At 37.2% G+C, this 27,945-nt stretch overlaps 3 protein-coding genes across 4 annotated transcripts in view; all 3 read right to left on the reverse strand.

Annotated features, from left to right (window-relative positions):
* Positions 1-17,537: 17,537 nt before the first annotated feature.
* Positions 17,538-20,863, reverse strand: LOC127454931 (eukaryotic translation initiation factor 2 subunit 1). Its single transcript, XM_051722468.1, has 8 exons — positions 20,699-20,863; positions 20,132-20,379; positions 19,972-20,051; positions 19,005-19,156; positions 18,784-18,890; positions 18,560-18,657; positions 18,202-18,345; positions 17,538-18,072 (listed from the first exon to the last, which is right to left on the reverse strand). Exons 2-8 carry the CDS (start codon positions 20,370-20,372, stop codon positions 17,947-17,949), a joined length of 948 nt encoding a protein of 315 aa, XP_051578428.1. The 5' UTR covers positions 20,373-20,379; positions 20,699-20,863; the 3' UTR covers positions 17,538-17,946.
* Positions 20,864-22,169: 1,306 nt separating this feature from the next.
* pals1a (protein associated with LIN7 1, MAGUK p55 family member a) overlaps positions 22,170-27,945 on the reverse strand; it is a 61,970-nt gene continuing 56,194 nt past the window's right edge. For both annotated transcript variants that reach the window (XM_051722661.1, XM_051722662.1), the window contains exon 15: positions 22,170-24,494. In XM_051722661.1, the coding sequence (XP_051578621.1) occupies positions 24,318-24,494 (177 nt within the window). In that variant the 3' untranslated portion in view covers positions 22,170-24,317. The remainder of the gene's footprint in view (positions 24,495-27,945) is intronic.
* On the reverse strand, positions 24,517-27,933 carry LOC127455082 (uncharacterized). The gene is made up of 2 exons (XM_051722663.1): positions 27,506-27,933; positions 24,517-27,310 (listed from the first exon to the last, which is right to left on the reverse strand). Exon 2 carries the CDS (start codon positions 26,760-26,762, stop codon positions 25,797-25,799), a length of 966 nt encoding a protein of 321 aa, XP_051578623.1. The 5' UTR covers positions 26,763-27,310; positions 27,506-27,933; the 3' UTR covers positions 24,517-25,796.

Consider the following 27,945-nt stretch of genomic DNA (forward strand, 5'->3'; position numbering starts at 1 on the left):
TATACTCGTTTCAACCTTACGGATAGCACTTCAGTCTCACTATGAGGTAAATTACCACATAACTAATATGTGAAGCATACATACAAGGAAACAAAATGAATCCAAAATATTTAAGTACACTCGAGTCAATGCAAATTGTGTATACTAGGATTTCTCTCAGGCATGCAAAGCACTGAAGCCAGAAATCATCCTCTTATTGGATGGTGACCTGTGACATCAGTCCTTCCTCTGTCCCCACAGGACCCTATTGATTTGATTTGACTTGCAAGAGGTGTCAGCATCTGACCTGATGGCAACACCCACCTTGTGTTTTTACTTGCTACTTTCTTGCCTTTTTTTAGAGGAGGTGCTGGATAATTACCACCTAGGATGTTGCCATCTGTGCCGCCTTTTCACGGTCTGTTAACTTGCCTCTCAAAAAGTTTTCTGGTGGCAGGGGCCACACATGTAAGAGAGTGCACATTTAAGCATCATTAAATCCTGCGCTAAAGAGGATAGACTCTACTTATGGCTCAGAGCAGTATGTCACACTGCCCTAAAAATAGGCTGTTAGAAAATTAAGTCCAAAAAATTTAATAAATTCCATGTGCTTCATGTGTTTTTAGCATTGAGGTCATGTTGGCTCGATCCAGTCCAAAAATCTCACAAGTTACCCTGCACACACACTGTCTTTCCAAAGTCAGTCTGACCTTTTCCACCTTATGTCCACTTAAGCACAAATGTGTGGAACAAATTTTTATATCTCAGACTGTTTAAAGGAAAAGTTCACCCAGAAATGACAATTATGTCATGATTTACTCATCCTCATGTCATTCCAAACCCACATGACTTAATTATTAAGTGGAACACAAATTTAAATGAATATCTTTTAAATACAATGGCAGCTGATAGTGACGACTCACTTTAAAGCTTAAAAAACGCACCCAAATGTATAAAAATATTGCATCATATTCCTACTCTTATCCTTGTGCGACCCTGTGTCCACAAGCGTGGACGTTGTATTTTGGCTTTGCTATATGCAACACATATTTTAAATTAATTTAAACCGACTGATCTCAGTTCAGGAGACTCTGTGCTGTCAGTGAAGGGTTAAAATTTTGAGTCATGTGACAGAACAACATGGTGCCGACCACAGTGGAGTTTGTCTTTGGGAGAAATGCCAACAAAACTACATCTGGTAAGAAACCTAATTAAGTATTTACACTGAAACCTGTTTGAGTCAAAAGATTTGGAGTTTCATCTGATATGCCTTTTTTTTTATTTATTTGAGCGATTTATCGCAAAACGCCATGCTGCTAAACACAATGTACTCTAATGTGTACTTTAGCACATTGTTTCCTTAGAAATCCTATATTTATTGTGCATTATCACATTGAAAATCAGTGGATGTTTGGTTGAGGGCTCAGAGTTTTATGTATGAAGTATTGGACACTCAAATTTTATTTTGCCCCAGACTCTGTATTTTAGGCGATGGGGCGGTCATTAATATAGGGGATAAGTACATAAAAAAATTGGGTCCTAGCCAGTGTTATGATCTGCAGACAGGATGGAAGTCGGCTGGAGCGCCCTCATTTCAGGAGTGGTGCACAGAGATGGGCAGGGTGGCGGCATTTGAGGAGGTGTCATATAGAAGGCTAGGCAACCAGTTGTTCGATAAAAAGTGGGGCCGTTATCTGGCCTTTTTGGAGGGCTCTCAGGGAGGGGCAGTGGAGAGGGACTTATAGTTTTAAATGTGTGTGTTTATTTTTTTTTTCTTTATATATATATATATATATATATATATATATATATTTTTTTTTTTTTTTTTTTTTTTTTTTTTTTATCTGCGTGTGTACTCGGGCTTGGCCACAGGGATGTTTGTTGGGGGTCGGGTGGGGTTGGGTATTGGGAGGGGGGAAGGGAAATAATGGGGTTTGAGGGGGATAATGGTTGACTCTGTACATTAATGTTTTGTTTTGTTTTGTGTCATGCTTGAGGAGCAACCAATAAAAATGTTAATCTGAAAATCAATGGATGCATCAAAAAGCTGAAAATTTTGCTTTCAGAGGCTTTATATGGAGTTAGGATGAAAATAAGGTGCATTTCGAACTGTTCTGAGACCAGTGCAGACAGACAGCACACTGGAGGTTTAGTTATTCACTAAACAGGTAGCAAGGGAGCATCTTATAGCTCTCTATGCAGCTAAGTGCATTCACTCCTAAAATTCAACCAAAAGTTCAGTTTCAGGCTGCAGATGATGTTTGGATCACTAAACGTGTTTGGCAGTACATAGATTCAGAATTTATCATTTATAATTTTATTTGAACATGGTTGGCAGTGATTGGACGATGCTGGCCATTACTTTGAATCATAATTAATTATGCTAATTTCTGATGTAATGTCTGTAACGTCTCAAAAACATGAATAACCAACACTCCTGAAAAATAATAAACAATCTGATTTTCTATAGCTTAGTATTATTTAAAATTTCACAAGTTAGTCCTGGTGTCCATTTACTGTATGTTGCCATCAATTTTTAGGAAAACTATTTTCTATATATATATATATATATATATATATATATATATATTATTTTTGTATTTATTTTTTTTTTTTTTGCATGTTTATTAGGTGCTACTAGTTAAAAATCAAAAAGGGAAATGGAAAATGCACACAGCAGTCACGCTCAGGTCTCAGAAAGCATACGATTTGGTGCATGAGGTTTTTATTGCTAAACAATGCAAACCAGTGTGAATGAGCATTTCTCATAGCACTCGAGAACACAAACAATTCAGAATGTTTGTCACCAAAACCTACGGTATGTCTTCAAAAGATTTGGAATATGACACACATGTCACTTGAACTACTACATGATACTTTTCGGTCTTGTTTTAAGCCTTAATGTAAGTCACTATTACCTGCAGGACATTCATTAAAATTTGCCTTTAGTGTTCCGCATAAAAATCAAAGCCATATGGGGTTGTGGGTGAGTAAATTATGACAGAATTTAAATTTTTGGTGAACTATTTCTTTAAAACCCAGAGCCGTGACTTTTTCTCACTCTTTTCCTCCAAGAGCAGTGGAGATAAAGTTTGACCTGACTGCCAATGCTTCTAACAATATTGTTGTTGTGAAAATCCATTATTAACAAGCTGTCGGTATTTGTACTGACAGAATCTTTGTGAAAGCCTCACTTAGGAAACCACGGTGTCAAACTGAGCAAGGTTTTAATGAGAAATGCCAAGCAAAACACAGCACATGGCTGCAGGAGTGAGGAGGGGTACAGGTGCATTGCTGGAAGCGGTGGATGGCTCAATAGCCAAGAGAGAACATATCTGTGTTCAGGATCTCCTCTGATTATTGCCACACATCACCCAAGAAATGAAGCAACATCAACACAGGTGCACAGCGGAGGGTTATGGGAGCCAGTTTGACACGTTTTGCGAGCACCCGCTCCATTTTGTTGCTCAAGATGCTCGTTGCACCATGCAAAAATACAACAGCGGTACATTATCTGATATGAAGCAGTTCATTAAAGCTACAATACAAAAACAAAATATTACACCAGAGAAATTCTGATTGTTTTTAGGGGAAGCAGTCTTTCAAAAATATTTTGCTGCCATGTTAACTATTTAGATCTTGTGAAGCTTTAAGATGAGCTGATGTTGTTGACGAAGCCATATATTGACAAATATAAATTTGCAAAACATTTTACATTTAAGGGTACAACAACATGTCACTTGTGCAGTACCCTCAAAGGTACACACACTGTACCCTTTAGATGTCAATTTGAACATGTTTCTACCTTAACTGTCTATAAAAGGTACATATTAGTGTCTTAAGGTGTAAAGAAGTTACTCTTGTACCCCTAAAGGTACCAAGCCTCTTTTCCACATACAGTCATGTTACTTTCCCCTTAGGAACTTTCTAGATGAGAACTTGCATTTGCATATATATATACTGTAAGTCAGGGAAAGGAACGATCAGGAGCCGCAAAGCTGGATCCCTGTACCTTCGAGGGCTGCACTCATAATTTTTATGATATATATATATATATATATATATATACATATATTAGGGGTGTAACGGTTCTCTGTAAAAAATTAACCATACGGTTCGCCACCCACGATTCGGGAAGTATTGGCACCGCGGTCGGTTCACCTCAAGTTTAATGATGCATCTGGAGCACAAGGTTTGGTCAAGAAAACAAAGCATCAAACAGACAGGCACAGTTACAACCTCTGCTAATGCACCTAAATGGATCTGTAGATGGATATGCTCTGCCTGTGTTTCACGTGGGTCAACTTGATGACATCACAGTTCTGGACCCGTTGTGTGTACTTGAAAATGGCAAGTGGAGAAAACAAGCCACTGATAGAGAAGCCCCATGCGTTTCTCCTTTCTGGGAACATTTTCTTTTTGCAGTCAATTTCAACAATGAATGTAAAAAAAATGTTTACAAAACAGGCACTGTTTGCAGACATCGCTCGACACGAGTGCCGTATACTGGTAATGCATGTCAATAATGTGCGTGAGGATTTATTTAAAACCTGCACGCAAGTTCTTCTTGTTTCCTCCTGCAGCTGTAATCCATCGCGAGCGTCAAAAATGCGCTTTGACTCATGGAATTAAAATGCCATTATAGTAATACATCACCCAGGGAAAATTCAGTCCTAATTCGGACAGACATGAAACAATAACTAAAGCGTTTGGGGTGTTCAGTGGATGTGGAATTTCCATGTATGATTAAAATACTCGAGCAGCATTATCACAACATCCCTTCTCGTATGCATTTTAATAGCAAGGTTATTCCTTTTATAGTGATGTACAGCTTCCGAATATTGAATATATGTTGAGATTAATTTGAAGTGTACATTATGTTGATGCATGTAGGGTATTAAGATAAAATGTTGATTTAGTAATTAGAGAAAATGTTTTTTTTTTTTTTTTAGTTAAGGACCCTGACGAAAATCAACCATGGTTTTACTATAGTAATATTGTAGTAACCATGACTGCTATCACCATGGCTTTCTGAACAGAAATCATGGTTTTGATACAATTAACCATGGTTTTATAACAGTAATACTTTAGATTCCTTATAGTAACCATGATTTTACTATATATTGTAACCATGACAGTAACCATGTTGATTTTGTGGTTACTATGATTTTACTACAAATAACATGGTTTTAAACTATGATTACTGTTATAAAATCATGATTTTTATTAAGGGCAAACCTGCTGAAGTGTTTTTTACCAAATGAATTATTCTTTGGATTTGGCAGTAATATTTTTTTTCTGAACAAAGCAAATACCGAACCATACCGAAACCGTGACCCTAAAACCATGATAAAAAAACGAACTGTGAGAAATTCGAACCATTACACCTCTTATATATATATATATATATATATATATATATATATATATATATATATTATATATATATATATATACATACTGTACACTGGTGGCCAAAAGTTTGGAATAATGTATAGATTTAGCTCTTATGGAAAGAAATTTGTACTTTTATTTACCAAAGTGGCATTCAACTGATCACAATAATCAGGACATTAATAATGTGAAAAATTACTATTACAATTTGAAAAAAAAAATTCAGAACTTCTTAAACTACTTCAAAGATTTCTCATCAAAAAATCCTCCACGTGCAGCAATGACAGCTTTGCAGATCCTTGGCATTCCAGCTGTCAGTTTGTCCAGATATTCAGGTGACATTTCACCCCACGCTTCCTGTAGCACTTGCCATGGATGTAGCAGTCTTGTTGGGCACTTCTCACGCACCTTACAGTCTAGCTGATCCCACAAAATCTCAATGGGGTTAAGATCCATAACACTCTTTTCCAATTGTCTGTTGTTCAATGTCTGTGTTTCTTTGCCCACTCTAACCTTTTCTTTTTGTTTTTCTGTTTCAAAAGTGGCTTTTTCTTTGCAATTCTTCCCATAAGGCCTGCACCCCTGAGTCTTCTCTTTACTGTTGTACATAAAACTGGTGTTGTGTGGGTAGAATTCAATGAAGCTGTCAGCTGAGGACATGTGAGGCATCTATTTCTTAAACTAGAGACTCTGATGTACTTCTCCTCTTGTTTAATTGTACAACTGGCCTTCCACATCTCTTTCTGTTCTTGTTAGAGCCAGTTGTACCAATTTCCTTCCGAAACAGCAAAATCTGTACATTATTCCAAACTTTTGGCCGCTAGTGTGTGTGTGTGTGTGTGTGTGTGTGTGTATGTATGATATATATATATATATATATATATATATATATATATATATATATATATATATATATATACATACACTACTGGTCAAAAGTTTTGAAACACTTGACTGAAATGTTTCTCATGATCTTAAAAATCTTTTGATCTGAAGGCGTATGCTTAAATGTTTGGAATCAGTTTTGTAGACAAAAATATAATTGTGCCACCATATTAATTTATTTCATTATAAAATTAAAATTAATTAATTAAAAAAAAGTTTTTGAAATTGATGACTTGGACCAAATAATAAAGAAAAGCAGCCAATAAGTGCCCAACATATATGGGAACTCCTTCAATACTGTTTAAAAAGCATCCCAGGGTGATATTTCAAGAAGTTGGTTGAGAAAATGTCAAGAGTACATGTCTGCAAAATCTAGGCAAAGGGTGAGTACTTTGAAGATGCTAAAATATAACACAGTTTTGATTTATTTTGGATTTTGTTTAGTCACAACATAATTCCCATAGTTCCATGTATGTTATTCCATAGTTTTGATGACTTTACTATTATTCAAAAATGTGAAAAAAAAAATTATAATAAAGAATGAGTAAGTGTTTCAAAACATTTGACCGGTAGTGTATATATATATATATATATATATATATATATATATATATATATATATATATATATATATATATATATATATATATAAGTTAACATTTTTATAGTAAAAATAACTTTCTTTTTTTCTGCTGAAGACAAAAGATGATTATTTAGAAAAAATGTCTCAGTATAGGTTGTTATACAGGACTGATCACCCTGTCAGTGGTTATTTAGTGATAACAACTAGCTGACTGTACATTATCCCTTACTTATTTATGTCCATTGTCCAGGAAAAATTCAATAAGGGTTTCCAGAAATCACTTAATTTTCTGTTGCATAGTCACATAATACAGATACAATGAAAACTCAAACCGCGTCTCCTGTTAAAGTCACACAGCAGCTCTGCGCACCCCTCGTACACACATAATATGTGAAACAGGCGATACTCTTTGGAAACTTTGTTGGTTTTATGTTATTTCTGACTATAAGACTATAAATCTCCACTTTCACTTTCATATCTGAAAGTCACATGTGGCTTCTGTTTTGTTTCACTTTCATATCTGTAGTGAAAGTGGAGATTTATAGTAAAAAAGGACTTAAATATTGTTCTGTTGCTCACCCACACCTATCATATCGCTTCTGAAGACATGGATTTAACCACTGGAGTCATGTGTATTATTTTTATGCTGACTTTATGTGCTTTTTGGACCTTCAAAGTTCTGTTTACCATTCATTTGCATTGTATGGACCTACAGAGCTGAAATATTCTTCTAGAAATCTTCGCTTGTGTTCAGCAGAAGAAAGAAAGTCATACACATCTGGGATGGCATGATGGTGAGTAAATGATGAGAGAATTTTCATTTTTGGGTGAACTATCCCTTTAAGGAAATAACTGCACAGATTCACTTTTACAGTGTAGACGAAAGGTGGGGAGTTAACTGTGATCAAATATTAATGTTAAAAGGCTCAGAAACAAACATGAGCTCACTGACTATTTTTATTTCTCCATTGAAAAGATCCAGGATGGCATGTGCAATAAATTCCTCATAAACTCAGGTGAAACACTCCAGGCATCAGCAGAGCAGCAAAGTCCTGGAAGTAAACCGTTACTACTGACTGACATGACAGTTCCTCTTCATAATGGATATCATCTAGCTGCAGCTGTTGTAGATAACATACATGAGGGCTGGATGTGTTGGCAAGCTTTGTCCAAACAAGTGAGTGAAGGCTATATTTGGAAGGCTTGACTAAAAGCACCTAGCAGAGAAAAACATCTTAGACCAGCAAAAATGTCCAAGCTGGTTCATGATGTTTTGGTACAGGGCTACTGCTCCCTATACGCAGATAACTCAGTCTGTGTAGGTGACACCATCTTACCCTAGGAGGGCACCAAAAGTCCACCTGATCCCTTTCCTTACACGTAATACATTATTCAAGGTCCCGATAGCAGTCACAAAACATTCATAATAGGCTCTCAATTTCTGCAGCTTGTACCACTGAGGGAACGAGGTTCAACAAAGAATGCTATAAAGAGGGGAGGATCATCAGCACCTGAAGAGGGAGCTCTGCTTGACATTCAGTACATTTGTATGCGTAGTTATAATCAAGGTGAAGCAGGTTTTTGTGAAGTCAAGCAACAGTCTTCATCTGTATATTATATATTATAAATGCCTGTAATTAGATTAATTACATTTAATTTCTTCTATCCCAGCTTAATATGCAGAGACAACTATAAGTAAGCCATTCATAGGTTCATTTTCTCAAAAACTGTAAAAATTGTGTTTGTGTTGCCCTATGAAAATTGCTCTGTTTTGTTTTGAGCGATCCTCTTAGAACCGTCCGAACAACGTTACTGAACCAGTGGTGAGTTGGGGGCAGGACTATCTCTTTGTTTGACCAACGGCAGACGGGGGGCGTATTCAGAAATTTGTTTTGAAAACAAAGTTTATTTTCGCAATCCCGTTTGGTGGCTTTAGTGCAGCACAAATTATATACTTCAGCTTTCACGACGTTAACATATATACAAAACTTTTGATTTAAAAAAAATTATTACTATATGTTGAATTTAACCTTAACTAAGATTAATAAATGCTGTAAAAGTGTTGTTCAGAAGTGTTTAGAGTTGCTAAAGAGAGTACTATCTAACCATTTGCGAAGAGTATTGTTTGGTATAATATATATATATATATATATATATATACACACACACACACACACACACACACACACACACACACACACAATGGCGGCCAGAAGTTTGGAATAATGTACAGATTTTGCTCTTATAGAAAAAATGTGTAATTTTATTCACCAAAGTGGCATTCAACTGATCACAATTTATAGTCAGGACATTAATAATGTGGAAAATTACTATTACAATTTGAAAAAAAAATTCAGAACTTCTTAAACTACTTCAAAGAGTTCTCATCAAAAAATCCTCCACGTGCAGCAATGACAGCTTTGCAGATCCTTGACATTCTAGCTGTCAGTTTGTCCAGATACTCAAGTGACATTTCACTCCACGCTTCCTGTAGCACTTGCCATAGATGTAGCTGTCTTGTCGGGCACTTCTCACGCACCTTACAGTCTAGCTGATCCCACAAAAGCTCAATGGGTTTAAGATCTAGAACACTCTTTTCCAATTGTCTGTTATCCAATGTCTGTGTTTCTTTGCCCACTCTAAACTTTTCTTTTTGTTTTTCTGTTTCAAAAGTGGCTTTTTCTTTGCAATTCTTCCCATAAGGCCTGCACCCCTGAGTCTTCTCTTTACTGTTGTACATGAAACTGGTGTTGAGTGGGTAGAATTCAATGAAGCTGTCAGCTGAGAACATGTGAGGCATCTATTTCTCAAACTAGAGACTCTGATGTACTTATCCTCTTGTTTAGTTGTACATCTGGCCTTCCACATCTCTTTTTGTCCTTGTTAGAGCCAGTTGTCCTTTGTCTTTGAAGACTGTAGTGTACACCTTTGTATGAAATCTTTTTTGGCAATTTCAAGCATTGTATATCCTTCATTCCTCAAAACAATGATTGACTGAAGAGTTTCTAGGGAAAGCTGTTTCTTTTTTTGCCATTTTTGACCTAATATTGACCTTAAGACATGCCAGTCTATTGCATACTATTGCAACTCAAAAATAAACACAAAGACAATGTTAAACTTCATTTAACAAACCAAATAAATGTGTGTGTGTGTGTGTGTGTGTGTGTGTGTGTGCTAATAATGGTACAATATAAATGCCTTAAACTTAAAAAAAAATATTTTCTCCTCCCCTTTTTCTCCCCAGTTTGGAATGTCCAGTCCCCAATGTGCTCTAAGTCCTCGTGGTGGCGTAGTGACTCGCCTCAATCCAGGTAGCAGAGGACGAATCTCAGTTGCCTCCGCGTCTGAGACTGTCAATCCACACATTTTATCACGTGACTTGTTGAGCGCGTTACCGCGTGTGGAGGCTTCACGCTATTCTCTGCGGCATCCATGCACAACTCACCACATGCCCCACCGAGAGCGAGAATCACATTATGGCGACACAAGGAGGTTACCCCATGTGAATCTACCCTCCCTAGCAACCGGGCCAATTTGGTTGCTTAGGAGACCTGGCTGGAATCACTCAGCACGCCCTGGATTCGAATTCTCGACTCCAGGGGTGGTAGTCAGCATCTGAGGTTTAAGTTGTTTTGTTGAGTAGTAGATTTGGAGGTAGTAACAGAGCAAATGGGTTACACAAATATGATGCCTTTGGTTATGAATACTTTGGTTCCCTCACTTGGTAGACTGGTGCAATGCAAACAGCCCATAAAAAGGGACAATTACTCTGTTAAATTATCATTTCTGTGCAGTATGTTTTTCAAAGACATACTCTATCTATCTATCTATCTGTATATCTATCTCTCTCTCTCTCTCTCTCTCTCTCTCTCTCTCTCTGTATATATATATGTGTGTGTGTGTGTGTGTGTGTGTGTGGATATATATGTTTTTTTCTCTCTCTCTCTCTCTCTCAGGTGAGCCTACCTACAAATGTTTTATGAAGGGAAGAAAATTGTGATGGTTAATTAATATTAAAGGTGATGAAGAGATTATTTTTCCAAGATGATAAGCAAATGGCTCTTAATTACGTGTGCTCTCTCTAACTTTATGCAGCAGTGACAGGAATAACCCCTCATTAGCAGTTAATCATGTTAACCTGACTGAGTGTGCAGTGATGGAGAGCTAACTTGATTTCGCAACAAGAGATTGATTTCTTACAATTAAATGAACAGGTGCGATGCATGTAGAGTTTCAAAATTAAAGAGATCTGAACAATCCCTTTAGTTTATTTTAAACAGACTTAATTTAAAAACCAAACAGTCCTATTTTCACTCTATTTCAAACTTTTAAAAAAAGGGCTCAACAGCTTTAGGAATTAAAAGTGCATGAAAACTCAAAGCAACATTCAAAATCTAACCTTCAAATAAAGTTTTTCTTTAAGGTCTTCAGCACACAGTACACAAAATATGACAACTGTGAATGTTACAAATAACAGGCTACAAATTAAGACTTTAAATATTCTAAATAATACACAATATAAGTTGAGTTCTCAAATTCAATATCAAATTCACCTATATCATCATGGGTTGATGATGATTTAGGTGAATTTGATACTTTAGATCATCAAGGGGAGAAAATTCCTGAAACATATAGCTAATATGTGATGCTGTGACTTTTAAGACAGTGGTTCTGTGGATGTTTTCACAGATAAATGTTTTTTTTGCAAAGCATTCAAAGTGGAGCATATGGGTCTTTACATACAACACCACTAAACTTTGTGGGAAGTTTTTGTGAGCTCTCTGTTCATAAATTAGGTGTGCATTAGTATAGGAGTTTTCAACATGTGGGCGCCTGTCAAGGGAAGCGCAGGTTATAGGCTCACACTCAAGTGAAGCGAAAAATAATTGGAACAGCAGTGAATTACTGTATATAGGTCCATTTCAAGACATTGTATGTTGTAACATCCCTTCAGTTACAGTATTGTTTAGAGAGGAAAACCCAACAACAACGCTGATCAGGACTGCGTGAATCTGTGTGGTTCTTTCTCCTGAATAAATTACATTTCCTACATAACCGCTGCAGTGTTTGGATACTAATAATTCTGTGCTGATGAGCCAAAAGACCAAGGAATTCGTTATTGCTAAATCCTTAACTAAAGTAGGCCTATAATTTAACTACATCCTCCACATCCATCTATTGCATTAATGAAGCTGCTGGCTCTGTGTCTGTTCTATCGTTGTGATAATGACGCTCTGTTTATTCTAATATTGAGATTTTTTCCCCCTCTAATATCCTACAATGCAACGACTTTATTCTAATAATTTGTAATTTATTCTCAAAATATTATGACTATAATCTTAAAATACTACGACTTTATTCTAATCATTTTGACTTTATTCTCATACGAAATTTAATATCATAATGCTACAATTTTATTCTCAAATTATTACGACTTTAATCTCATAATGCTTCAACTTAATTTTCGTAATTTTTACTTTATTCGCAAAATATTACTCTTTTATTATCAAAATCGTTTTTCGGTTTTTTTACGTGACAATATAACACCATCATGGGATCACCAAGTAAAGTAACTTTATTTTTTTTAAACGTATCTTGAAACACCTGCGTTGGGTTTCATGATTCCAGGTTGTTTTTAACAAAGCAAAGTTTCAGCGCTTGATAAACGGTAAGACAGTGGGGGTTTTTTTCTTGTGTGCAGACTTTAGTACAATAATTGGACAAGTTCAATGTCATCTGATTTTAAACCATTTAAAAAATCAAGGCACCCCAAAGAGGCTATTTAAACGCAGCAGTTTAACTCCACGCACATGACATAGAAATGTGAACCAGCACAGGCAGAGCGCATATACAGGCAGTGACACTTTAATGTGAGATTTGATCATTTTAAAACCTTTGTATTGTGCTATTTAGGCTTATAGCTCACTGTCCTGCTATTTTGAGTTGCGTTTGAGGAAATTCCATTGCAATAAACATTCTTTATTTTAACATTCCGACTCACGACTAAACCCGAATAACCAAACAAGCTGACTGGTGCATGCATTAAAATCTACTTGATTTTATGTGTGTGGATTGTTAAAAACAAATGAAGATTAGAAATGAGGTTTATAGATTATATATTTAGAAATAAGGCTTGCATAATAAAACCTCAGTGCCTCTGATACAGAAAAGCTACACCCCTGTGAGAGAAAATAGAAAGTTCCCTCGAGGCATTCATAACGTGTCTGCTGAACTTGAGCACGAACAGCAGGTAAAAGTCAAAGTGTGAACTGTCAATTAATGCAAGTTGGGCTCACTGATAGGAATTAATTGACATTTGAAGACAGAACTGCAGCCTGCCTTGTTGCTTTTGTACATTCGGGGCTATTAACAAAAGATCAGGGGCTGCAGCCCTATCAGCCAGGGTCTAGCTACGCCACTGCAAACACCTGCAGAAACACAATAAACAAAGAGAGATACATTGGGACTCCTGAGTGGACATTATTGTGCAGAGACAGAAACAGCAGTAGTATGTAACTCCATAAACATATATTTACATTTATTCATTTAGCAGACACATTTTTCCAAAGCGACTTACAAATGAGGAGAACAACAGAAGCGATTCATCCAACAAAAGGGGCAACAATATAATAAGTGTTGTAATACAAGTCTCACATAGCTTAGAAGAGTACACATAGCAAGGAAAGTTTTTTTTTTTTTTTTTTTTTTAAGAACATGAAGGTAGTGCGTTAGTATGAATGGGTTAGGTGTTCATGAAAAAGATGTGTCTTTAGCTAATTTTTGAAAGAGGATAAAGACAGCTCGGGTGGCATTAGGCAGGTCATTCCAGCAGTGGGGAACAGTCAAGGTAAATCACATACTGCACTAAAGCACTTCAACATATATATGTTTCAGAGCTGCAGTTTTGACCTTTTTCTGTGCATCTGAAAAAAAAAAAAAAAAAAAAAAAAAAATGACTTAAGAAACATTCAGACTGACCTGACTTACAAGTACATGTGGCCTTCCATTTCCTCCAAAGAGAAGATGTGTTTGACGGTGGCACCCCTTGTTTGATGATATCCACATACATACACATAATACAATGAGTTGTTGAAACAGAATAAAAGACCTGCGAGTCGAACATAATGACATGAGAATCGAGCAGGAGTGTGCCCGTGAGCGGGTATGAATTGACGGTAGTAAATGTGCATCCTTGCAGTCCAAACTGATACAATAGCTCCATCTTCTTGTAAGAAATTAAATTACACAAAGTAAGTCCATGGGAAAGAATGTCAAAAGTGAATGGTGACCATGGCAGCCCACCGTACCCATCCGCGTTCACTGTATGGGAAAGAGTGTATTTTAGGTGCAGTAAGTAACTAGCAGTTATTCACCATTTGTAATCAATGTTTTTTTCCAGTTCACTCAGTAAATCCTGCGACGTGACAAGTGATCTATTGTACAAAAAATGTCTTAGTTAATATGAGGTCATGGAATCAGCATGTATACTAATCATACAAGAATTAAAATATAGAAGAATTTGGATATGGGTAGATTACTTTTGAAATGTAATCGTGAACTAATAACAAGTTGCACTACTTAAATTGAAATCTGTTGTGTAACCTTTTGGATTACAATTTTAGATAATCTAATCTGATTACTTTGGGATTACTCATTGCATATTTTGTTGAAAATCTAATCATTAATTTTAAATGTATTAAAGGAATATTCTGGATTCAGTACAAGTTAAGCTCAATCTGTTGCATAATATTGATTACCACAAACATTTATTTTGACCTGTCCCTCCTTTTCTTTAAAAAAAAAAAAAAAAAAAAAAAAAAGCAAAAATCTGGGTTCCAGTGAGGCACTTACAATGGAAGTGAATGGGGCCAATCCGTAAACGTTAAAATAATCACTGTTTCAAAATTATAACCACAAGACATAAACAATATGTGTGTTAACATGATTTTAGTGTGAGAAAATCGATAAATAACCTTTTCTGTGTAATTGTACAATTTTGTTGACACGATGATTGTATGTCAACAGTACCCATGTAAAAATGACGATTTAAACAACTTTACATATCAAATAATGCACAAGTTTTAACCGAAGAATTAATGTAAGTGCTTTTATAAAATTATAAGCTTCCCATTTCTGTCTTTAAACCCTCCAAAAAACTGGCCCCATTCACTTCCATTGTAAGTGCCTTGATTTTTGCTTCTTGTGTTTTTACAGAAGAGTGTCTAAAATTAAGGACAGGTGGACATGGGCTTGTTTGAAATACATTATTTTCGATGCAGGGTGCAAATACAAACAGTTTGGCATTTATCTGGGCATAGAAATGCAACTTCTCTTCAACTTCAAACTCTTCAGACATGTTTTGTAAGTTCAGTTCTCTGTTTTGTGTGCAGCTGTGTTGTTTGTTTTTTTTCCCGGTAATATCTCTATGGTGGTCCGATTGTTCCCATAAAGCAAGTTTTCGCTTAAACAGTCCATCTCGCGAGCAGGGGCAGTGAAACGGCAGCTCTCGTGCACTCTCATGAACGCACAGGAAAGCAACCGTCTGTCAAGATGGTTCAATTCGATTCGATTTGTTTCTCACCATCTTACCTTATCGTAACCCTACAGAACAATGATTCACATTGAATAATTTATTAGACTTCTGAATTCTACTTTTGTGTCCTTTTGAAGCGGCGGTCACCATCCACTGCCATTGTATGAAATCACTGAGCAGATTTTTTTTTTTTTTTTTTTTTTTTTACATTTCTCCCTTGTGTACCAAAAAACAAAGAAATCATACTGGTTTAGAACAACACTGTGGTGAGTAAATAATGAATGACATTTTATTTTTGGGTGAACTATCCCTTTAAGCACTTTCAATGCAGTGTATAAATTTCGGTAGCTACATGCAAACATGGCTAGATGCTACATAAAATAATTATTAAAACACTTTATTTAGAGAGCATATAAACACGTATGCATACAGAGAACAAACAGAACCTCCAAATGCTTCTTTTGATTGGATGTCGAGTCATTTTCAATAGGAATCATTTTTTTAAGGCAAAGATTGCATTGCTCAGGTTTTTAGGCTATAACCTGAACAGCACTCTAACTTTAAACTAGTTTCTAAAAAGTCACAAGCAGCATCGGTACCATATCCTAAGGGCAACTGAGCAGTTTGGGGACAGCGCCGCCTAGTGATCGCAGTTTTCGACACTCCTACAAATTCTCCCTCAAATTTCAAGTAGGTATTGCCAAAGCCCGGAGACCACTAACGGGGGCGGTAACTCCAGAAGAGGGTTGGGCCAAAGTTCCTTTTAAGGCAAGTCAGTCCATATAAAAGTACAGCTCCTATCTACTTGAATGGGGAAAGACCGAAATCTCCAAAACGATTGGCCAAGATTAAAAAATCAGCAGTTAAATCGGACAATTGTGCTTCTTTAACTTATTTCACGCTTAAAAAACGCTATTTATCAAGCTGGTTCAGCTAATGCACATGCGCGTCCTTGAGTTGACTGATAAGCGATGTCTGTATCTAAAATGTGATTGGCTTTTTTACCTGGAAGGCGGGACTTCCTTGTCTAGGTCGTCATATTGGGCGTTCCAATTTCTGCCATGCATTTTAATACAAGTGCTTTGCCGTTGGCTAAACAGTATTTGGTTGGGCCCACTCCAAAAGGGGGCAGAACTTATACCCATGGCTAGGGTTAGGGGCTCTGTATGTCTTCTGACGGTTTGGAGCTTGACCTGCAGCTATACCCTTTTCCCAAATTTGGCTCCCATGATCTTCAGTCCATGCCGTAAAACGTGTACATGGTTTGTATTTAAATGTTCATGCCAGGTGTAAAGGTGCCCTTTGTTTCTCTCTCTATAAAAGACCATGTTTACATTAATGTGACTGGTTTCCATAAAACAAACTAGTATTTGATATGAAAAATATTTACCTGAACACTGAGAAACTGGCATAATTGTAATAGAAAGTTAATTCCTCCACTTTCCTATGTATTGTTTTGTATATTAATTCATAACAATTCTTCCAAAACACCACATTCTTAAAGGGATAGTTCACCCAAAAATGAAATTCTCTCATTTACTCACCCTCATGCCATCCCAGAGGTGACCTTCTTTCTTCTGCAGAACAAAGATTTTCAGAATATCTCAGCTCTGTAGGTTCATACAATGCAGGTGAAAGGTGGCCAGAACTTTGAAGCTGCAAAAATCACATAAAAGCAGCATAAAAGAAATCCATACAACCTCAGTGGTTTGATGTATGTCTTCTGAAACAATGCAATCAATATGCGAAAGTGGAGGATTATAGTAAAAAAAGAAAGACTGAAATATTGATCTGTTCCTCACACCTAAAATATCACTTCTATAGACATAGATTTAACCAGTGGAGTCATATGGTTTCCTTCATGTGATTTGTGGAACTTCAAAAGGTCTAGCCACCATGTACTTGCATTGTATAGACATACAGAGCTGTGAGATTATTTTAAAAATCTTGTACAGCAGAAGAAAGTCATTAACATCTGGCATGGCATGAGGGATGATAAAGGGATGGCATGAGGGTTTCATTTTTGGGTGAACTATCCCTTTAAAGTTATTCACAATAATAAAAGCATGGTACATTTTAGTAGGGCAGTTAGTATCTTAATTAACATTTTTGATGGCATCCCATCAAAAACATAACACACAGGGCAAAAATACATGACAAATGTTTTTGAAACAATTGCTTGTTTTTATTAGTTCAGCATCCACAAAAGATATGGGCTCTGATAAACAGAAGTAAACTGGTTGATTGTTTTTATGGGTTTTCAAGAATTTTTGAGGCACCTGGCCACTGAAAACAACCACATTTACGAAACAGTTTTCGCATTATTACTATACTCAAAAGCAAAAATCTAGTTGTCATGGATGTAATTCCCTCCCAAAAGTCATCAACCAAACGTCCATTAATGAAATCCTCTTCTTTTCCTCAATTTGCTCACAGTTATGGTTATTATGCAAGCAGTTTTTCCATCAACTCTTTTTTTTTTTTTAGTCCTTGTTCTATGATAAACAACTCACTTTAACTCTTAAGTCCCCTGAATGATTATGACAATGCTGGTTTATTCTTTTCGGTGAGGCTAGTCATCAGCCTTGGCCTCCATCTCCTCTGCATCATCGTCTCCATCCACCTCTGCATTCTCTCTCTCCAGTCGCTCTAACTGCCGAGCCAGTTCTGTCTCATCTGTGTCTGTTACAACTTTTGGCTGTAGGAGGTTAGAATATTGGAGCAAAGGTCAAATACTACATAGAAGAGAGATTAAGCAACATACTGAACTACATTTTGTCAAGTGTTACTCTTAAAAGAAAAACGGATCCAAAAGTTCAGTCATCACCTCCATCTGAATGTTGAAGACGCCTCTCTTCTCCTCAATCTTTTCTTTAATGGCAGCCATGGCCTGATTGAGCACAGAAAGGCCTTCTGTGCGTTCTAGTGTGGTTGTGGTCATAACATAGCGAGGAGGTGCAATCAAGTTGATCTGAAACAAAAGCAATGTAATAGTAAGCAAGTCTGAATGTGTGAAAACTACGAGCCTTCCATAATGAACTCGACTGCAAATTTTCCAAGCATGCTTAAAACCACTAAAATAACCAATATTTGGACATATCATTTGTCAAAACCAATACTTTTACAATACAGTGTCACATATTCATAGTATTCCATGTTGCTACATATAAATCAAGAGTTCTTACCTTGATTGGCATGGCCTCTGTTGAACAGGTCAGCCCAGCCCGCAAAGCATCTTTGACTGCATCTATGCCTTCATAGCCATAGCAGGCCACCTCAATGTCTGTTGATGAAAACACAAACACAAAAAAAAATGTTTAAGATATATGTTATACACAGATTCATTCCTATGTTTATGAATACACGTTGGCAGTAAGTGTCAATTACAGTACAGACTGAAGACTGGCACCTGCTCTTATTTTGACGGCTTGTGGAGTGAGTCGTCTATTGATGTTATCAATCAGGACAGCCCTTTCCTCCTCTGTCAAATCTAGGTCATCTAAAATGGACTGATCTCTGCACAGAAAGTGTAAATCTTTTTGTAATGGGAGTAATGCACACAGTTTTTACACAAACATCATCGTTTCTGAAGATGGGTCATTTCAACATTTGGAGTGGCATTTTACTTACGAAACTGCCTGCTTAAAGGCATCGTAAGCGCCATATCCTGGCCGCTTGTATTTCTCGTCAAACACCCAGGCTGTTCGCTGGTACAGACTCTCCAGCTGCTCATCTTTGGTGTACTCTAAAACTTCAGAGACATGCCTCAAAATGCTGTATACCTAAAAGACACACAATCTATAAGATAATTTGCCCATGTTCACAACCGAGCCATAGATATTGATGTCACTAGGAAATTTGCCATTAAAGGGATAGTTCACCCAAAAATGAAAATTCTCTCTTCATTTACTCACCCTCATGCCATCCCAGATGGGTATGGTTTTTTCTTCTGCAGAACACAAATGAAGATTTTTAGAAGAGTATTTCAGCTCTGTAGGTCTATACAATGCAAGTAAAAGTGGCCAGAACTTTGAAGCTCCACAAATCACATAAAGGCATCAAAAGTAATCCACACGACTCCAGTTGTTAAATTCATATCTTCAGAAGTGATACAATAAGTGTGGGTGAGGAACAGATCAATATTTAAGTCCTTTTTTACTATAAATCTCCACTTTCACTTTTACATTCTTCTTTTGTTTTTGGCAATTCACATTCTTTGTGCATTTCACCACCTACTGGGCAGGGAGGAAAATTTATATAAGGACTTAAATATTGTCCTGTTTCTCACCCACACCTATTATATCGCTTCTGAAGACATGGATTAAACCACTGGAGTCGTGTGGATTACTTTTGGTGCCTTTATGTGATTTTTGGAGCTTCAAAGTTTTGGTCACCATTCACTGGCATTGTGTGGACCTACAGAGATATTCTTCTAAAAATCTTCATTTGTGTTCAGCAGAAGAAAGAAAGTCATACACATCTGAAATGTCATGAAGGTGAGTAAATGAGAGATTTTTTGGTGGACTATCCCCTAAAAAAAACACACAACATTTAAGTCTTTTAGCAATGCAGAACTTGTGAGATGACACATGCTTACAGTTTTAGATTTTGTGAACTTGTCTTCACATTTAATGGCCTCTTCTGGTGACACTCTTCTTTTGGATAAATCAATGTAGCCTGGTGGAACATGGACGTCACATGTTAAATGAAGCAACAGAAGAGAGAATCAAGAAAAATGAAATCTCAAAAATCCACACCTTTCTCCTTGTCCACACGAATGACCACCACACATTCATTTCGGCCGATCCGGATGAGTTTGTTGATGGATCTAATACGTCGTCTGGAGAGCTCGCTGAGCAGGATCATGCCCTCGATGTTGTTGTACTCTAACAGACTCACATAAGCGCCCATCTCCGCTATGGATCTTACATTGACCATAACCACATCTTCCACCTCTGGAAATCTGTGCTGGTAGAATCTACAGCTGAGCCCGGGCATCTTGACCCTAAAAACAAAAGCAAAGACTGTTTCAAAACCTAGTGATCATGATCAGGCATGCCTAAAATGCTTTCTAGGTAGGCAGCCCACTAGCAAGTCAATCAAGAGATTCTAATAGTGTATTATCAAATGAGAAAACTTCTCAATTTAACGGCTACTTAAATATAAAACTGTGTAATGCATATGGCAAAGAAGAATACATTTCAGGCTGGACGCATAAGACTAGACATGATCATTTAAACACCTGGGAAAGTGCAAACTGACATGAGAAAAATTGAACAAACTCACTACTTTCATCTAAAACAACCATAAGCTCTTTCACTTACCAATATAGTCGATAAATGTTAACTGAAGTTCAGTTTTAGTGCTTTAATTTATTATGGAAATACAAGTGCATAAATAAATAAAAAATGGAATAACTGAAACTGAACACCCGCTTTACTGCTATTTCATCAGCATGATAAACTTCAGCAGGAAGCGGAAGTTGGTATTTTGTACTTTTGTCAGTGCTCAAGAGCTCTATATCGCCATCTACTGTTTCGGAGCTCTCTGCGAGTTTCTTTTCTGTTTTATTAACTCTTCTCGCTTTAAAATTCATACAATAATATTTATATTATGTAAACAAAGTAATAATTAGCAAATTTGTATTGGGAATGCTTTATGGGGAACTAGCAAGAAAGCATGTTTTAGTTTGTTTGTAATTCTCCATTTTCATACTCATTCATATAACATAGCAATGAAAATAATCTTTACTGAGCAATTATTAGAATTATTATTATTGGTTTAACAGCTCAAAGTAAATACAACCACAAAGCAAAAATACTTGAAAAGAACAGGCACAGCGCTTTTAAGATGACTCTCTTAAAGGGATAGTTCACCCAAAAATGAAGATTCTCTAATTATTTACTCACCCCCATGCCATCCCATATGTGTATCACTTTCTTTCTTCTGTAGAGCACAAATGAAGTTTTTTTAGTAGAATATATCAGCTCTGTAAGTCCATGCAATGCAAGTGAATGGTGACCAAAACTTTGAAGCTCCAAAAAGCACATAAACACAGCATACAATCAATCCATAAGACTCCAGTGGTTTAATCAATATCTTCTAAAGCAATCCAATCGGTTTCTGGTGAGAAAAGACCAAAATGTAACTGTACATCTTGTCAGTCTCTAGGCATGATCGTGATTTCAAGCTTGATTACACTTCCTAGTGCTTGATGCATGCGCAGAGCACTAGATGGCACTAGGAAGTGTAACCAAGCTTGAAATCATGATCGCCAAGGAGACTGCTGTCAAGATTTGTAGTGAAAAACTAGTTACATTTAGGTCAGCTCTCATCCAGAACTGATTGGATCGCTTCAGAAAACATGGATTAAACCACTGAGTCTTATAGATTAATTTTATACAGCGTTTACATGCTTTTTGGAGCTCCAAAGTTTTGGCCACCATTCACTCGCATTATATGGACCTACGGAGCTGTGATATTCTTATAAAAATCTTTGTTTGTGTTCAGGAGAAGGAAGAAAGTAATACACATCTGGGATGGCATGAGAGTAAGTAAATGACGAGAGAATTTTCATTTTTGGGTGAACTATCCCTTTAACAGTCTTAGATGGGAAGCTTTATTCCAAAAGTAGCTTTATATATGATTCAGGAAAGGGGTTTTACTGATTCCATCCTTTAGCAAACTGGAAAGCTACTATTCTGAATTCAAATAAAAAATACGTTGGACTGAATCTTAATGTAATAATACAATTACTGTCAAGTACACAGAGAAAGAGAAAAAAGACAAACGCTCTATTAATCTGGGCTTTAATTCAATTGTATAATTCATATAAAACAGTTGAGAAGGAAAGGCAATTCCTTTTTTTTTACATTCATTAATTCTACTTCCAGTTCGCTGGCATGTAACTAAACCACATGAGACTGAGGTGATGCACAGCAGGTTAATGTCTCTGTCCACACTCAGAACAGAAACTAAAACAGAAAACCAAACTGTAGTGCACAAGTGTAAAAAGTTTAAGAGTGTGGTTTCTATGTGGCTGAACTATTCTGTAATTTAAAAAAAAATATTTAGGTTGTTTTCTACATACACATTGATTATTTTGAGAAAAAACAACAACAGTAAAAACAGCTTTGCAGGACAAATCTCTCAGCGGTTTCCACCGTGTGCTTGTCTCAGCTATAGAGAGAATACTTGCCTGCAATAACTCAGTCCTTCCTTTAAAAAGGGTTATTTTCAATAATGCACACTTAGACTGAGTTTTCTATCGATCATGATCAAGCGTTCCCTACTTCCAGCATTTGCTCTCATGGGCCAAACACACACATAAATCAGGCATTCACAAGCATACGCTCAAGCACACACACATCACTTCAACATGGACCTGATGTTTCACACTTTTGATCATTGAAGAAAGTCATGGAAAACTAACATGTGAATCTCATGAAAACGTGAAAGCATTTCACCCCAAAATCAAATGGAAAACATATATCTAATGTTTGCATAAAGAAACTGAAGCCTATTTTTAGGACAATTAAGATTTCACATTGTGACATTTCAATGGCAACATTTTCTCAATACCACAAAGCGTCTGGACATTTTTTTGTAATTCTCATTATTCTAAAAGGTTATTTTTGTTAATATTCTTATTACTGTAATACAGTAATCTCTTACTGTTATACAACGATTTTATTATTTAAATCGCCATAAAAGGCAGTACTACAAATACTACCGTGATGTTTAAAAAAGATTAAAAAGTGACTGGCAAAAAACGTAATGGTTCTAAAACTAGTTTGATTTTCTTTAAACAAATCTCATGTCTTAATTTCTTTCTTTTGATTTTGGGGTGAAACAAGACAGACATGTTCTTGACAGGTTTCATGAGATCCATCCAAATAACTGACCATGAAGTTACAGCACAAGCCAGCTTGCTCAAATTGAAAGCCTATGGGTAAAAATACAACAATCTTCCATAACAATTAAAGGAATATCACTTGATCAAGAAACATTATTTTAAGTTCTGCATGAGCATTGACTAAGACTAGGCTGTGTGGACACTCAGATCGTGAACCTCACTGTATTGCTATCAAATACAGTTTACAATACTGGTTACACTTCTGAGTGCTGGAAGTGCATGTGAATACTGAGACAAAAGCACAGTTACATTCAGCAACTTACAAGTAGCTCTTATTATAGATGTGGCCTTGCAAACACTCAAAACAACATTTAACCTGAAGTTTAAATATTTAACTCTGTCATAATCAGTGTTGGTTGCCATAGGAACACTGAGGCAGCGCCGCTGGGATTGAAGGCAGAGGCTTTGGGTTCTGTTGCAGTCATACGAACATTCATCCCTTTTAGTGTTTTGGAAGCTTGGAAGAGTTATTCAGATGTGACAGACACTGAACTCACTGCTGGGTATCCTTGTAACATTGTACATCCGATGTTTAAGGTGATGGAGAGAATAATAAAGAGTACAAACATCTTGTCCGAGTTTGGCGGAGCCCCTGTGACACTTACTTGTCCAGCAAAGAAATCTCCCCATCAAACTTTTAAAAGGGTTTGTTTCTCATCTTTAAAAACACATACAGAATATTTACAATCATAAATAGTTATCAAAAGCAGTATAGAAGCCCTAAATCTACTTCTGCACCAAGTGCTGGTAACTCTCTGGAATGTGGGTAATTGGACTCAAATACACACCATGATCAAACATATTATGACATTAAAACTAATTTCCCCAGCCTGTTGACAGCACAGTGCAGACACTTCTGTCAAGGTCTGAGGTGGCGTAGTGTCCTTATCTTTAATAGTGTTGAATCTTGTAGTGTAAAAACATGGCCTAGAGTAAGCAGCATTCATTCAACTCTATGAAACCAGAGAATGTAAGATTCTTCGTTTACAACCGCCTGTGGATGGGTCAATGTCTGAGTGGGGTTCATCTCAGCGCAGCCAGGATGAAGGGACCCACTGAGGTTCAGTGTCTAGTTTATTGATGAGTCGGAGCAGCTCCTGGTAGGCCTTGTCCAAGTCGGTGTTCACGATGGCAGCGTCAAACAGGTGGCCGTAGTTCTGCTCCATCTCCCGAGCCTTCTCAATTATGTCTCTCAGCTCCTCAGGCTGACACAAAGATAAGAACAAACCAGGTGTGAGACTATGTTGTGAAAATGAATGGATTTGTAGTCTAACACCATATCCTAACTAGATGCAAGGAATTTTATGCTTGCTTGATTTTAGTCCAGCTTGTCCAGAGTTTGGGGTGAGACAATCTGTTTATCTGGCCAAATGAAGATGAGGGGCATGCTCGAGTTTGAAAACATTTTTTCTTTTTTTTTTTTAAGTTCTGTTTGGTACCACTAGAGGAATAGAAATTACATACATCACCTTTAACCCTTTAAGCTCGGAGGGTATTTTTAAAGATTTCTTGTTTCAGTGGCATACCAAAAATTAAAGGCTTACAACAAATAACAAAAAACAAAAAAACAAGGAGGGTATTTGGTATCATTGTAAAGAAAATATTTCGAATTTTGTAATGATATAGATTATGATAAATTCTGAGACTCGAAACTACTGGGAAAAAAAAATAAAATAAATAAAAAAATAAAAAATAAAAAAAAAAAAATCACAAAACAACTTGAGCCAAAAATGTCCTTTTTTTTCCTTATTTTTCTGATTTGACATTATGTGTCTCTGGGTGTAAGCAAGGTGGCTCCAAAAAACTGTTGTTTTTTTTTGTTCCCAATCGTGTCAACAGTAACTGAGAAAAGTTTTGTGTTGATCCGACAAAACAATCAAGAGTTATAGCATTACAAAAATAATTTATCCTAATGTCCAAAAGCCTCTCCAAACAAATAAAACATAATAATTGCACATAAGAACTTATTACACATGCAAACACAACAATGACTAAAAGTTTGCATTGACATGATTTTAGTAATGAGATTTCACAGAATGAGGTTCATACTGTGCCATTTGAGTCATCATTGAGTCATGTGACATGTACTTGCCACCATCTCCTGGTGGCCATATGTAACCAATCAAATGTCTCTGCCCAAATATGGATGAATTTTTGCACCGATCTGAATCCAATCCGATTGGTTTGGCATTCCATGACGCTACATAATTTCCGATGACGTCTGATCCAGGAACGTGTTTTCAGCCAGATCGAAAGATGCCAGATGATGTGCGCACATTGTGCATTGTCAATTTCACTATGTAACAACATTTTTGTTCCTGGGTAGTAAGTGTTATTTTTCAAATTGCTTATGCCTCAAAAGTATAGAAAATGGCTATTATTCCCCACAAACTTTGCTTTTGTGACCAGGACAGTGATATTTTGAAATGTACCTATTTCCAATGAGAAAACAGGCGAATGTGTCTTTTCGTTCATAAAGTCAGAAAAAAACAACATATGAATCCAAATTAACATGTATTTATACTAAAGTAATATAAAATGACAACAAAAGATTTAGAAGCGAGTAGTTTTTCGAGATTTACAATTATACTGTAAATCACTTTACAAATCAGCCCCCAAATGTAGTCTCCCATCATGTTCTCGTTATACTGTCCTTGGTAGCGCCGTTCAAAGTCCAGTATATCCTGATGGAAGTGCTTGCCTTGCTCCGAGGAGTATGCTCCCATGTTCTCCTTGAATTTATCAAGATGAGCATCAAGGATATGGACACTGAGGGACATCCTACAGCCCATTGTGCCGTGGTTCTTCACCAGAGTCTCAATCAGCTCCACATAGTTTTCGGCCTTGTGATTGCCCAGGAAGCCACGAACCACTGCGACAAAGCTGTTCCAAGCCGCTTTCTCCTTACTAGTGAGCTTCTTGGGGAATTCATTGCACTCCAGGATCTTCTTTATCTGTGGTCCGACAAAGACACCGGCTTTGACCTTTGCCTCAGACAGCTTAGGGAAGAAGTCTTGAAGGTACTTGAAGGCTGCCGACTCCTTATCTAGAGCTCTGACAAATTGTTTCATAAGGCCCAATTTGATGTGCAGTGGTGGCATCAGCAACTTCCGGGGGTCCACCAGTGGCTCCCACTTGACATTGTTCCTTCCCACAGAGAACTCGGTCCGCTGTGGCCAGTCCCGCCTGTGGTAATGCACCTTGGTGTCCCTGCTGTCCCAAAGGCAAAGATAGCAGGGAAACTTGGTGAAACCGCCTTGGAGACCCATCAGGAATGTCACCATTTTGAAGTCTCTTATGACCTCCCAGCCATACTCATCATACTTCAAGGTGTCCTGCAAGGTCTTGATACTGCTGTAATCCTCTTTGAGGTGCACCGAGTGAGCCAGGGGAAGAGACGGGTACTTGTTACCATTATGGAGCAGCACGGCTTTGAGGTTCCTGGATGAGCTGTCAATGGAGGTGCCACTCATTCTGGTTACAGGCGATTCAGATTGCCTCGTACAGACTGGTCACATTGTGGCAGAAGCAGAGCCCATCTTGACAGGTGAAGAAGCTGGAAAAAGGTTGGTGACGCTTCCTCTGATCTGCAACTTGTACACTTTCATCCAACAAGTTCTGCTACTTGAGCCTAGACGTCAAAAGCTCAGCATTGGACTTGGTGAGACCAAGATCTCTAATCAAGTCATTGAGGTCTTTTTGGTTGGGGTAGTATGGGTTTCTCTCCTCAGCTCCACCTCTGAAATTGTCATCTGGATCTACAACGTCGTCTTCGCTCTCTAACTTGCTGCTCTCTTCTAAAGATGGCTGCTCTCTCTCCACAGGAGTAGGTACGGGGAGCTCATGGCAGTGTGGCACTGGGGCAATGGATGAAGGAAGGTCTGGATTCATGATAGCAGGTGCATTCTTGCCAGTCCGACGTTTGGAAGGGTCCACCATGCAGAAGTAGCAGTTGCTTGAGTGGTCAGTGGGATCCCGCCAAATTTTTGGGATAGCGAACTTCATGGCTCTCTTTTCCCCTCTGTACCATATTACAAAAATAAATTTATTTCACCCATGACTAATGTGTAAGAAATTCTCGCAACATTTTTCATATATGATATATTTTTTAAATAACATTGAAAATTATAAAACATTTCAAATTAAAAACTTTTACAATTTTAAAAATTAACACATTTTATAACATACAATTCCGAGCAACAACTGTCCATCTTACCTTCCAGAGTTTTTTTTGCAGTGCTTGCAGGTGAAATGAAGTGCCCAGGGTTTGTCTTGTTCCCCGACAGTCATGCCGATATATGCCTTGTAGGCCTCACACAACTTAGCAGATGCTTTCACAGAGTACTTTTTCGCTCTTGTCTTGATAAATTGGCTGCAGACATAGCAAAATGCATCTGCCGGATGCTTGCAGCCTCTTGATGCCATCTCAGAAAAACGCAGATATGTATCCACTTAGGCAGCTGGAACTAAACTGAACTGGTGGGCTTAAGGCCCCTGTATTTATACTACCATTTATATTACTGGAAAGTTCTAGAAGTTTCTCCAAGTTTACTCAGCACTGAATTGATCTGGAATGTTCTGGAAAATAGGTAAATTTCAAAACATCACTGTCCTGGTCACAAAAGCAAAGTTTGTGGGGGAATAATAGCCATTTTC

Source organism: Myxocyprinus asiaticus, chromosome 17 (genome assembly GCF_019703515.2).
Source record: "Myxocyprinus asiaticus isolate MX2 ecotype Aquarium Trade chromosome 17, UBuf_Myxa_2, whole genome shotgun sequence".
NCBI classification, from domain to species: Eukaryota; Metazoa; Chordata; class Actinopteri; order Cypriniformes; family Catostomidae; genus Myxocyprinus; species Myxocyprinus asiaticus.